The sequence below is a fragment of the Chinchilla lanigera genome, unplaced genomic scaffold (genome assembly GCF_000276665.1).
Source record: "Chinchilla lanigera isolate Chin_1 unplaced genomic scaffold, ChiLan1.0 scaffold00074, whole genome shotgun sequence".
Classification (NCBI taxonomy): Eukaryota; Metazoa; Chordata; class Mammalia; order Rodentia; family Chinchillidae; genus Chinchilla; species Chinchilla lanigera.
This window is the reverse complement of record NW_004955475.1, coordinates 9,722,592-9,734,325: the sequence shown is the minus strand read 5'-3', so window position 1 is coordinate 9,734,325 and position 11,734 is coordinate 9,722,592. Positions and strand designations below refer to the sequence as shown.

General features: G+C 45.7%; 1 protein-coding gene across 1 annotated transcript in view; it reads right to left on the bottom strand.

The window, feature by feature from the left end:
• Positions 1 to 613: 613 nt before the first annotated feature.
• Positions 614 to 11,734, bottom strand: part of Dgat2l6 (diacylglycerol O-acyltransferase 2-like 6) — a 25,311-nt gene continuing 14,190 nt past the window's right edge. Inside the window, exons 2-7 of the mRNA XM_005401609.2 lie at positions 7,929 to 8,039; positions 7,481 to 7,551; positions 6,925 to 7,129; positions 5,418 to 5,592; positions 3,023 to 3,234; positions 614 to 2,585 (exon numbers count right to left, since the gene is read on the bottom strand). Of these exons, the coding sequence (XP_005401666.1) occupies positions 2,431 to 2,585; positions 3,023 to 3,234; positions 5,418 to 5,592; positions 6,925 to 7,129; positions 7,481 to 7,551; positions 7,929 to 8,039 (929 nt within the window). The 3' untranslated portion in view covers positions 614 to 2,430. The remainder of the gene's footprint in view (positions 2,586 to 3,022; positions 3,235 to 5,417; positions 5,593 to 6,924; positions 7,130 to 7,480; positions 7,552 to 7,928; positions 8,040 to 11,734) is intronic.

Genomic DNA, 11,734 nt, shown 5'->3' with positions numbered 1-11,734 from the left:
TCCTTCCTTCCTTCCTTCCTTCTTTCTTTCTTTCTTTCTTTCTTTCTTTCTTTCTTTCTTTCTTTCTTTCTTTCTTTTTCTTCTTTTGAGACAAGGTTTCACTTTGTAGTTCAGGCTGGCCTTGAACTCACTTTGTAACATAGGCCAGCCTCGGATTCGTGGGGCTCCTCATGCCACTATGCCCAGCTATGCTTAATTTTTTGAGGAACTATTACACTGTTTCCTGAAGTGGCTGCACCATTTTACATTTGCTAAGCAATATATGAGTGCTCCAATTTCTCCACATCCTAAACTGGTACCTGATATTGCATTTTGAAAAATTATAGCCATGCTAACAGGTATAAAATAGTACTATGGTGTTTTTAAAATTTTTATTTCTCTAACGATTAATGAGTTTTGCGTACTTTTTTCGTTTGTATTTCTCTCCTTTGGGAAAATATCCATTCAAATCTTTGCCTCCCACCTTTTTTTTTTCCGGACACAGGACTTGCTATGCAATATAGGCTGGCCTTTAACTCATTATGTAGTCCTTGCTGGACTCAAACTCACAGCGATTCTCCTGCCTCAGCCTTCCAAGTGCTGGGATTACAGGCATGCCTGATCACGCATGGTATCTTTGCCCATTTTGAAAATTTATTGACTTCTGGTTGTTAAATTGTAACAGCTATTTATATATTCTGGGTCCTAGATTCTTATAAGGTACATGATTTGCAAATATCTTATCTCACTCCATTATCTTTTCACTTCCTTAATTCTGCCCTTGGAAACACTAAGGTGTTTAATCTTAATGGAGCCCAACTCACCTATTTTTTCTTTTGTTACCGTGCTTTTAAATGTCATATCTAAGAAACCATCACCCCAGCCAAGACCATGAAGCTTTATAGCTATGTTTTCTTCCAAGATGTTAGTAGTTTATCTTTCACTTTAGGTACTTGATCCATTTTGAGTTAAGTTTTACATCATTCTTTTCCATGTAGATATCTAGTTGTCCCAGTATCATTTGGCAAAAAGGTTATTCTTATTTCCATCAATTTTTCTTGGCATCTCAATGAAAATCAATTGGCCATAGTAGTACAGGTTTATTTCTGTACTCTTAATTCCATTCTATTGATATAAAAAGTTGTATTTTTTTTTAAAAAGTTGTATTTTTTTAGTAGTTGGGCATGAAGCCAAGCTCTCATACATGCTAGGCAAGCATTCCACCACTGAGCTACATTCTCAGTCCTTGAAAGGTTTTTAAAATTATTGTCCCTGAGACTTAACTTGGAAACACTCCACACTTGTGAACTAAGTTTGTGGGGTGCTATGGAACCTCAAGTAGGAAAATGAAGCTGATAAGTCACCAGAAAATAAGGAATAGGACAAGTGATGGTGCACTGAGAAAAATTCATAAGACCTGGATTTGAATGCTAGTTTTTCCAAAATTATATGTCTTCAAGAACTTCAGGGACTGTGAAATGGGAATGGTGGCAATCTTAATCTCATAGGGTTAGTGTGAGCGTTAACTGACAAAACCTGGGGACACAGTAGATATTTGATATCAAGTAAATGTTAGCTGGTGTATGGCCACTGGCTCCCTACCTTCTGGCCCATGGTGGCTATGTGGGGTGAGCACAGGAGGGCTATTCCGTGCATATCTGTGCCAGTTAGATTCCATTACTGTTTCTCTCTCCTACACTGTGCAGCAGCTATGGCTCCAGTCCCTTACCTTTTCTGTTGGGGCAGTAGGAAGAGTGGGTGAAGAACAGGAAAATGGTTATGGCCAGAAGGAAAATTCTTAGGCTTGAGGGACGCCCAGTGGTGAATCACAAAGTAATTGGGAAATAGGTCTATAATGTTGTACATATCTGGAGCTTTATTTTTCACCAAAGAAACAATGTGACTTCATTTCAATCTAGAACTCTGGCATAACTGAAGGAATCGTTTCTGTTTGGGTTAGGAGGTCATAGCTCAGGCCCTCAGTTTACCTGTGACAATCTCCAAATTGTACTGGCAGGCAACAAACCGTCCCTATTCTCAACTAAACTTCTAAGCATAAACCTAAATAGTAATAGTGTTCCTGAGGTTTGGGATGAAAGAGCGAGGTGTTTGCCGACTTCTCACGACTTCAATTAGACAATTAGCTAGAGTGACTCACAAGACTCCCAGACCGGGTTCTTGCACTAAAACAGTCAGGGGTGATGGAGTCACCTCCTCTGTTAGTCAGCCCTCCTCGGTTCCCACTGCCTGCCTGGTTCCTTCCCCAGAGCTGCCTTGGTCACTCGGAAGGGGATGCCATTGTTAGAACCTTGACTCATTAAGTACTTTCTGCCTTGGTTGAAATCCCCTCTCATCCTTGAGATCCACCCCTCTCCCCCAATTCTTCCTTCCCTGTGCCTTTACTTGGGTCCCTCATGGTTTGGGGTTCAGTAATAAGGAATCTGGCTCCCATCATATGACTGTCAGCTGCTGGTTCTCAGAGAGGCCATATTCAACTTTGTGTTGGTCAAACAGCTTGCGCAGAGCACTGATGTAGAGTGCATGGTACTTGTCCACTGTCTCCTGGTTGGGCCTCTTAATCTTGGGGACTGGCAGAGGTTCCCCAACTGTGGAGAAGGAGGAGACAAGCATCAGAATCCCTGCCCAAACTCACCCTATCCTCCTCTCCCTGGGGCCACATACTGACTGTATCTGGGTCCTCCCCCTTCCTACAGTCTCTCCCTCTGCTCCAGCTCTAACCTGGCTCTCATTCTCCGGCCACCTAATCTTACCTGTGCTTCAGAGAAGGAGAACGCGCGCAGGAGAGAGCTGAAGGAATGTGTGTGAATACTGATGGTCTTGTGACTGCTGTGGAACTCCGGCTCACATACGAATGGTCATAACTATTATCTGGTTAGTTGTCCTCCCTGCCCTGCTCTCAACTACACCCGCTGGAATTCCCTCTGCCCACCCTGGCTGGAAGCCAGGATCCCCGGGGGCTTGATGGATGACGTAGGGGGACGATAAAGAACTGGGTTAGGTCAGAGAGAGTGGAACAGCTCACCAACTGTGGTAATGGGTCGATTGAAAGGCAGGAAGCCCCAGGATGCTCGAGTGAGGCCCCGGCCATGGAAGGTACAGAAATTTAATCCCAGGATTTTTTTAAATGTTTTCTGGAAGTGTTTTTGGAAGAACCTTATCCATGTGCCTTCAGGAAAGGTCTCCTGATTGTAAACCTCATTCTCACCAAAGGAATAGGAAGGAACAAGGTATGCCCTGCAAAGAGAGGGGCAGGAGGGTGAGCTCTCCAAGGAAGTGAAATTCCCCCCTGCAAAACTCTGTCCAAAGTGGGAAACTTCTCCAACCTCCTGGTTGTTGGGCAAGAACCCAGGACGACCATCTACAGCTTTGTGTCCTGTTCCTGCCAGGTCCCACCTTCCCACCTGAACTCTCTGAGGGGAGCTGCTGCACTCGCGCCACTATGGGAAGGAACACCCAGACGGATCTTCCTAAAATACCTATGGGGATGGGTCACTCCTGCCTTTAAAACTCCTCCAGTGCTCTGCACTGTAGACCCGCTGCTCAGCACGGCCTCCGCGCTCTAGCTTCACACCTCCCGCTGGCTTCCCTCTCCTCCCCACTCCTCCCTCACAGTCTGCGTGGCCATACTGAGTGCGCCAAGTGCTCTCTTCCCCGGGTCTCTACATTCTGCCCTCTGTCTTCACAGGGCAACTTCCGTTGTGCCTTTCAGTGCCCAGTTGCCATTTCAGCCCCTTGAAGAAACTTTCCCCGACCGCCTCCAGCTCGCCCACTGTGGGCAGGTGCTCTTCACTTAGCGCTTCTGTCCCCTGCCACCCTGTTTTCCCAGCTCTGCATTTCAGTCATCTCCTTTCCTGCCCGACTCCCCCCGGAGACAGCAAGCCAATCAAGGGGGAGAACTGTGCCACATTCATCTGGGAATCCCTAGGCCCTGGCATGGTGCCTCATACGCTGTAGGTCCTCATTCAATGCCTCAGGTCTTTCTCCTGTTGGGGACTGGAAAGTCCCAACTATATTCCAGTTCCATAGTTCAGATGTTACTCACCCATGAAACCTCTACTCTGGGTTAAGTCTTTCCATAAACTGGTGCTCCCATAGCAATTTGTACCATCTCCCTTACAGCACTTCATTCATTCAAGAACTCTCTATTGAGCTCTTTCTATGTGTCAATACTATTTTAGGCCTTGGGGATATATAAGGGAACACAGTGAATTTTTTAAAACTCTCTGTCCTCATGGAACTTACTATTTGGGGGCAGGGGACAGACAATAAACAACAAAATAATATAGAAGTAAGTAAATAAAATAAATGGTGTGTAAGAAGATGATAAGGACAACAGGAAAATGACAGAGCAGGGTCAGGACAGAGCTTACTGAGAAGAGATGCTTAAGCAAAGACTTGAAAGAGCTGAGCTGTTCCTTGGAGGGGCCGTGCTCCAGGCAGAGGGAACAGTGTGAACCAAGACCCAAGTCCTGTGTGTGGCCTGTTTGGGGATCAGCAAGGAGGCCGGTGTAGCTGGCCAGGGGGAGAGTACTGAGTGATGAGGTCAGGGAGGCGGCTGAGAACCAGATAAAACACATAATTCAGGTCTTTCAGGCCCTTTGTACGGATTGTGGCTTTTTCTCTGAGTCGCATGGGGACCACTGGTGCATTTTGAGTAGTGACATGATCTGTAAATCATAATCTGTTAAGTATGTTTAATAGAATTATTCTGATTTCAGATGAGAATAGACCTGTAAAGGTGAGGGAGGCAGGGACAGAAGCTCGGAGAGCAGTTAGAAGTTTTGTAGTAATCCTGGGGAGAGATCATGGGAGTTTAAACCAGGTAATGGTAGTTGAGGTAGTACGTGATTGAATCCTGGATGTGCTTTGTAATATGTGTGGGGCTGTCTTTCATATTGGACAGGGAGTTCGCAAGGATCAGGTCTCTTTTATGCCTATCCTCAGTTCCCCACCACTATGCCTGACACACAGTAAGTGTTTGATAACTGCTGAACGAAAGTGTTCCACTTTTAAAATCAGACTGTAAGCTCTTTGCGGGCACGTCTTACTCACTTTTGCAATCCTTGTATCACCGGGGCCAGTGCCTTCTTTGCCTCTGGGGACTTCTCAGGCCTCTCAGTGAACAGGAGGGTAAAAAGTGAAACTCCAGCTGCTAGACCCTCAGCCTACCAGGGTAACAGGCAGAAAGCAAAAGGTCCCATTCTGCTATTCTTTCACTAATTTCAAGTAAGAAAAGTGCCCGGAGAAGTAGGTCTGCAGGCCCAAACAGCCCAAAACCCAGTGTGAGAGGGTAGAAGGAAGCAACCCTAGTGAAGAGTGAATCTCTAGCAGGTTTCCCACAGAGGGCAGCGTTCTGCAGAGGGCTACAACGGGCGCATGGCACCTTGACACGGGAGCTCCAGAATCTAGGCACCTACCCTGTCTCCAGGGCCAGCTTCACAAAACCTTTACGTCGCTTGAGCAAGACGGTGGAGGCTCCTGGGCAGCACAAGAGGGATTCAGTAGCTCCACCCACCACAATGACCACAGCATTGCCTGAGCCTTTCCGGGTCAGGGTGTACTCCAGGGCCAACTTACTCACTGGGCACAAGCCTGCGAAACCAGAGTCAAGTGGTAGAATAAGCTTAGTGTCTAAGGATGGGGTAGGGGTTCCTCCAGGCTCTTCCTTCTGGAGATAGTTCTGATTCCCGCTTATTGATGACTCCCTGCTTCTGCCTTTGGTCCCAGAATCCTAGGTTGGCCTGGCCTAAGGTGGGCCCAGCTGTTTGTCTTGGAGTCTGCGTTCCTATGGTTGAGGCTCCACTGAGTTCCTCTGTTTACTTCCATCCAGAACCTACTACCTTCCAGACCAACGGTCCTTAAACCCACCCTTCCTGTCTCTACCTATAAACTATGGCTGTCCTGTACTCTGCCAAGGCTCATAGCAGTGCTAGCCCTCCAGAGTTCTCTCCTTCAGGGGTGACCAGGATAGACACCATCAATGTGTTTTTCCCTAAAAGAAACCTGCCAATGGTGAGACATGGGCTGGGCATTTTGGAGAGCAGACAGACCTAGAGCCCACCCATCCAAACTGAAATATAGATGAACAATGGAATCACTTCTGAACCCCATCTTTGCCCTGTGCTCACCTTCTGCTCTCTACTGGGTGACAGCACTTGCCTCCAGGCTCCGACCACTGAGAGAAGTCCATGCTCCAGGGCCATGCCAACTTCAGAGAGGACTGAAGCATCCTCTAAGATTCTAATGGTCCCACCTGGCCCCTTCGGATAAATGTATCTTATAGTTTAGTGTTTGGTTTCTGTTGTTCTCTGGTGTCCAGAAGGATACATAGTGGTCCAGAGAGATGGATATTTGTCACTGTGCCCTGGCTTGAAGCCTGTCATGGGGAAGTTGTCCTGGATTCTGATGGATGCCTATCCTGTGTCCTCTGGTGTGTTATGCAAGAGTGAGGGGGTTTCCAGGTGATGGAGACTGTACTAGATGATCTGAAAGATTTTTGAATATCTTACAATACTTTGGGATGAGAGCTTCCATATAAATGTCTGGCCAGAAGAAGCCACCCAACATTCCAGGAAAGAGTCTGGCAAATCCAGCCCAATTCTCCCTGCAGTTGTGGCTAGTACTTGGCTCTCATGTTCTGTATTCCATTTAGGCTTTGATTCTGAATTTAGCCTTCTGGTTCCCCCTGTGAAGAGAATCCTGGAGAGTCATATGAATCTCTGTAACATCTTCTGCTGCCCAACTGAGCTCTGCATCTAAGATCGTGGACAGAATCTGATGCTTGGCCACTTACTCCTAATGCCAATCCAGTGTGTTCTGGACTCATTTTTTCTATGAAGTCCTCTTCTAGCAGTGAATGACTGGCAGGGTTTATTGCGGCTTGAGCCTTCAAGTAGACTAGGGAATGGAAGGACTTATACTCACCCATCGCCATCACGTAGTCTCGCACAAATGGGATCCAGAAGATCCCTTCCAAGGTCGCTAAAGAGGGAGTGATAGATGGGAAAATCCGGGCAAAGCCAGTGGCCTCAGTGGCAAAGTTGATGAAGGCACCAAAAGAGACAATGCCATGGGGGTGGCTGGCAATGATGTAGTTGTGTTTGGCAGAAAGGTCATGAGTCTTCACCAGCTGTTAGAGGGAGACTGAGTCAGAGTTTGGCTACACAGAGAGAAGAGCGGCTGCGCAGTATCAGGTTCCAGCAGGTAGCCTATGTTTCCTTCTGGGAGCCCCAAATCCCTGCTCGTAGGTTTGCCAGAAATGATGGTGGTCAGAGAGGCTGACCTGGGTTTGCCACTGAGTGAAAGGTTGCTCTCCATCTGTCTCCCCATCTGCCCATCCATCGTGGGTCTCTGCTCTGCCTTATACCTCTGGGCCTTGACCTTCACTGCTGGCCACCAAAGCCTTTGAAAACATGAAACTAAGTAGGGAGTGAGAGGCAGGACAGTGAGAACCAAGGGAACCCAGAGGAAATGTAGTCACCTTTATTGGGAAGTAATTACAGAAGTACTTCCAGAGGGTCCAGCTCCGTACCCAAGCAGTACGCCTGCCACCTGTGCGAAGAGAAGGGAAGGAAAGAGCAGGCGGGGCATTGCCATTACGTCTCCTCTCCTAGAGGTGGAGAGTTCTGCCTACAGCCCTCAGGCTACAACAGGGTCCTCCTTCTCACCTATCAGAGCTGGAAGTACTGTCCCTCAGCCCAGCTCACAAGGCGCAGGAGGCCCCTGCTCCTCTGGAGCCAACCAGAAAGGTGACGGGGAAACATACTGAGGCTGGGGTACTCTGCTCACAAACATCAACTTCTTAGTTCTTCCCAGGCAGCCTGGTAGCGCCCTCTGTCCCTTTCCCCTCCCACCTTTGCTTCCCCCATCCCTCTCCTTGAGATTCCATCCCTGGCAGAGAGGAGTGCCATTCTTGCCCCACCTCTTACCTCGACTGTGGGTGTCCCAATCATAGGCAAGCCAGGCAAAGGTAAGCACGGCCATGGCCCAGAACTCAGTGAACACCAGGAAGTAGGGCATGAGGATAATGGGAATCATTCCTGAGGAGACACAATGGGTTCATGCGCTTTAATTCCTTTCAAGCTTCAATATGCCTTTCATCACCCCGAACTGTACTTCCACACTGAAGAAGCAGGCAAGCTGGATGTGGAATTCCTCTCTCCTCTTATGCACGCTTTGCCTTGCTTGCTCTGAACCTGGCTGACCTCTGAGCTCTTGCATCTGGTTCCCTTTGATGGCTGAGATCTTAACGGAGAAAAATGCAGAACCATGAACTTCTCAGAGGAGGCCCTCGGCTGAGGTTAAAAGACAGCATTGCCCAGCAAGTGGAAAGAACAGCACATTGGGCTGGTAGCTGATTATTCCCATTTTAGGACCTCAGGAATGTTTTTCTAAAAACGTGACCCTTCTTCCTTAGTTGAACCGCTAAGTCTGTATACTCTGGAGAAGCCTTGCCTACAGTGTACAAAATGTTTGATGCTGAGAAGAAAACTGCTTTACCATGTTCTATTTTACCATGTTCTACCTTTCAAAATGTTGCAAAAGTTCAGAAGGGGAAAAATTTATATCTGTTAGCAAAGGGATACAGCATGCTGTGAAATGCAAACACGATACATTTTCTAGCAGTAGGAATTGAATTCTATTTTTATCTGTTTACTTTTTTGTGGTCCTGGGGATTGAGCCAAGAGCCTTGTGCATGTTAGACAAGTGCTCCACCACTGAGCTATCTTCCACTTTTAAATCTGCATTCATAAGAAAGAGGGGCTCAATACACATACCATGAATTTAAAAAGACATAGCTTAGGAAATGACTTCTTTGAATAGGTGCCATATCATGGGAGATGAACATTTCAGAGAAGGGAACAAAACTCAGGAGTTACCTACTAGGAGGTTTGTCTCTTGTGTTTGAAATATAGAAGGAAAAAGACTGCATGAGTGGGCACTGCTTTTAAAAGTCATGTGAACAAACCTTAGCGCAGGGCTGAATTCCCCTTACAAGAACTGCAGGAGATGGTTGTTGTAAGCATGCTCATTAGCCAGGAAATAGGGAAGAATTTTTTGTGGGAAGTCCACTATGGATAAAAGCTCTGCTACGGGCTGGGGATATAGCTCAGTGGCACAAGCTCCTGTCTAGCAAGTGCAAGGTCCTAAGTTTGATTCCCGGTACCAAAAAAAAAAAAAAAAAAATTAAAAAAAAGCTCTGGTACTTTTGACCTTTGTAAAAGATGAAAGTAAATTTGCCAGCTAAGTTTCAGAAGAATACTCAGATAAAGTTAAATAGGAATCATTACTCTGTAAAGATAGTCTAAGTGTACCATTTCTTTCCTATCTTACTTCAAGTAAGTTTTGTTGGAATTCTTAGTATTTACAACAGTGCCTGGCATATAGTGAGTCTTCAACAAATGTCTAGACTGACTGAAAAAATAAATAAAGAGTGTTTTCTTATTTCAATAATAGAGAAACTTTAGTGATTAATGTTTAGTCACTATGTATAATATTATTTATTTATTTATGTTTTGGTACTGACAACCGAACTCAGGACCTTGCACTTGCCAGGCAGGTGCTTGTGCTGCTGAGCTATATCCCCGGCCGTATAATGTTATTTAGATGTAAAGTTATTTTTAAAGTAGAGACGGATTGTGTACCTTACATCTACCTTCACTTAACTATCAGTTTTAAGGCAGTTGAGAAGCCTTTCCCTGGAGAAACACTATCCCTCTTGTGGAATTTATTGGAACAGCAGATGTGGCCCTGCAGGAAACCACAAGTGTCCTTTGAGGATAAGCCTTCCAGATCCGGCCTGTGAGGATGTCATCAGTGAAATGCACCGTGACAAATGTGGGATTTAAAGAGGTGGAAGAAACAGAGGCCAAAAGTGGGAAAGTTAAAGAGCAAAGACCAAAGACCAAGGAGTTCCATGTGTGGCACAAAGCAAAAGTGTCTGAGGAAAAGATGCTGAAGGATAAACATTCGTGTGTATGTGTGTGTAATGCTCCCTTAGATGTTCTGACCTTGACATCTGGAAATAGTTCCAACATTTTTTGTTCATGTTCAAGTGAGGCACCATGGACGAGATTATCAAGGTGGAAGTTCACGTAGCAGTCTCCTATTTTAGTTTGTACTGAAGATGGCCAAGTCTTCTCAATAGATATAGTGCAGTGGTATCTCATTATCATTCTTATTTGCATTTCCCTAGTAGATAATGATGCTTAAATCTTTCGTGCACTTAGCTATGTTCTGTATATCCTCTTTAGCGAAGGGGTTTTTCAGATCTGGTGCCCAAGCCAAGCCTAGTGGCACACGCCTGTAATCCCAGCACTCAGGATGATGAGGCAGGAGAACGGCCATGAGTTTGAGGCTGCCTATGTAGTAAACTCAAGACCAGCTAGAACGAGATAGCAAGACCTTGTCTCAAAAAAACATCATGTGCCCAATTTTCACTTGGGCTACTTTTTGTTTGCTTGTTTGTTTGTTTACTTAGTTTATTGAGAATTCTTGGGATGGTGGTTATCTTCTCCTAACTTGAGGGAGGGAACAATACTCTAAGAAATCACACATTGCCTCAACACCCTGGCAACCACAGGGGGAAGGAAAGTCATTCCTCCAAAAAAGACTGGTCTTCAGTCTTCATTAACAAGTTTCCAGTCTTGACTCACTGGAGGCACACGCATGACTGTTCTTTCAGGCAGTTTGTACCACTGGTGGTACAAACGGGTCTAATCACTTTTATCAGTCTTTTTACTAATAAAAGTAATAAAAAGCTGCCTGATGGGAGTCATGCACGTCCCACGAGCTCAAGCTGCCCAGCACTGACACATAGGAATGACAGCCTCATCACGAACATGTTTGATCCAAGAGGACTCAAGGTGATAGGTGCAGAGGAGATCATCACATGACACTGGAGCTGCAGTGCGGTGTGCTGGACCCCTCTGGCTCCTCAAAAATCAGAGGAAAAACACAGAAATTTTCTCTCTGGGGTGGAGTTCTTGGTTAACAGGCTCATTTCTTAGTGCTGAAGATGGTCACTTCCCTGGGTGAAATGTTCATCCTGTAGGTTCAGCGCAAGGTTCTCAGCTGTGGGGCAGATGCAGTTTGGTGATGTGGCATAGTCTTGGAGACCTTCTGGGCTTCCCAGATCTATAAAGCTTTATACAGCCAGCATTCTTGCTCAGTGCTTCTGCAAGATAAGCAGGGCAGGGCTAGGCACCCATATAAGGCCAAGTTCCGATCCTGGTCCCATCCTTACTGTCCCTCCCCGCTTGCCAACTCTCCTCTGGGCTGTTTTCTTGCTACTGACTTTTGCGAGTCCTTCATACATTTTGAAAACAATTCCTCTATCTTTTGTTTAAAAGCAGAAATACAAGATGGGCGTGGTGGCACACGTCTGTAATCCCAGCACTTGGGAGGCTGAGGCAGGAGGGTTGTTGTGAATTTGAGACCAGCCTGGGCTACAAAGTGAGCTCAAGGCCAGCTTGAAATGTATAGCGAAACCCTGTCTCAAAAAGACAAAGAGAGAGAGAGAGAGAGAGAGAGAGAAATACAATAAAAACAATGATACAAAATTTCAAAACAAGATAGTAGGAGAGTAACAATAGTTAATACATTGCACATTGTTATCTTCAAAGTAGTTGCTCAGATTACAAGATCTAGGCATGAAAATTGATCAATGTAAGCACAAACCTTTTTTTCAACTAATAGAAATTAGTAGTATAACTATCTTAACTATCTTATATAT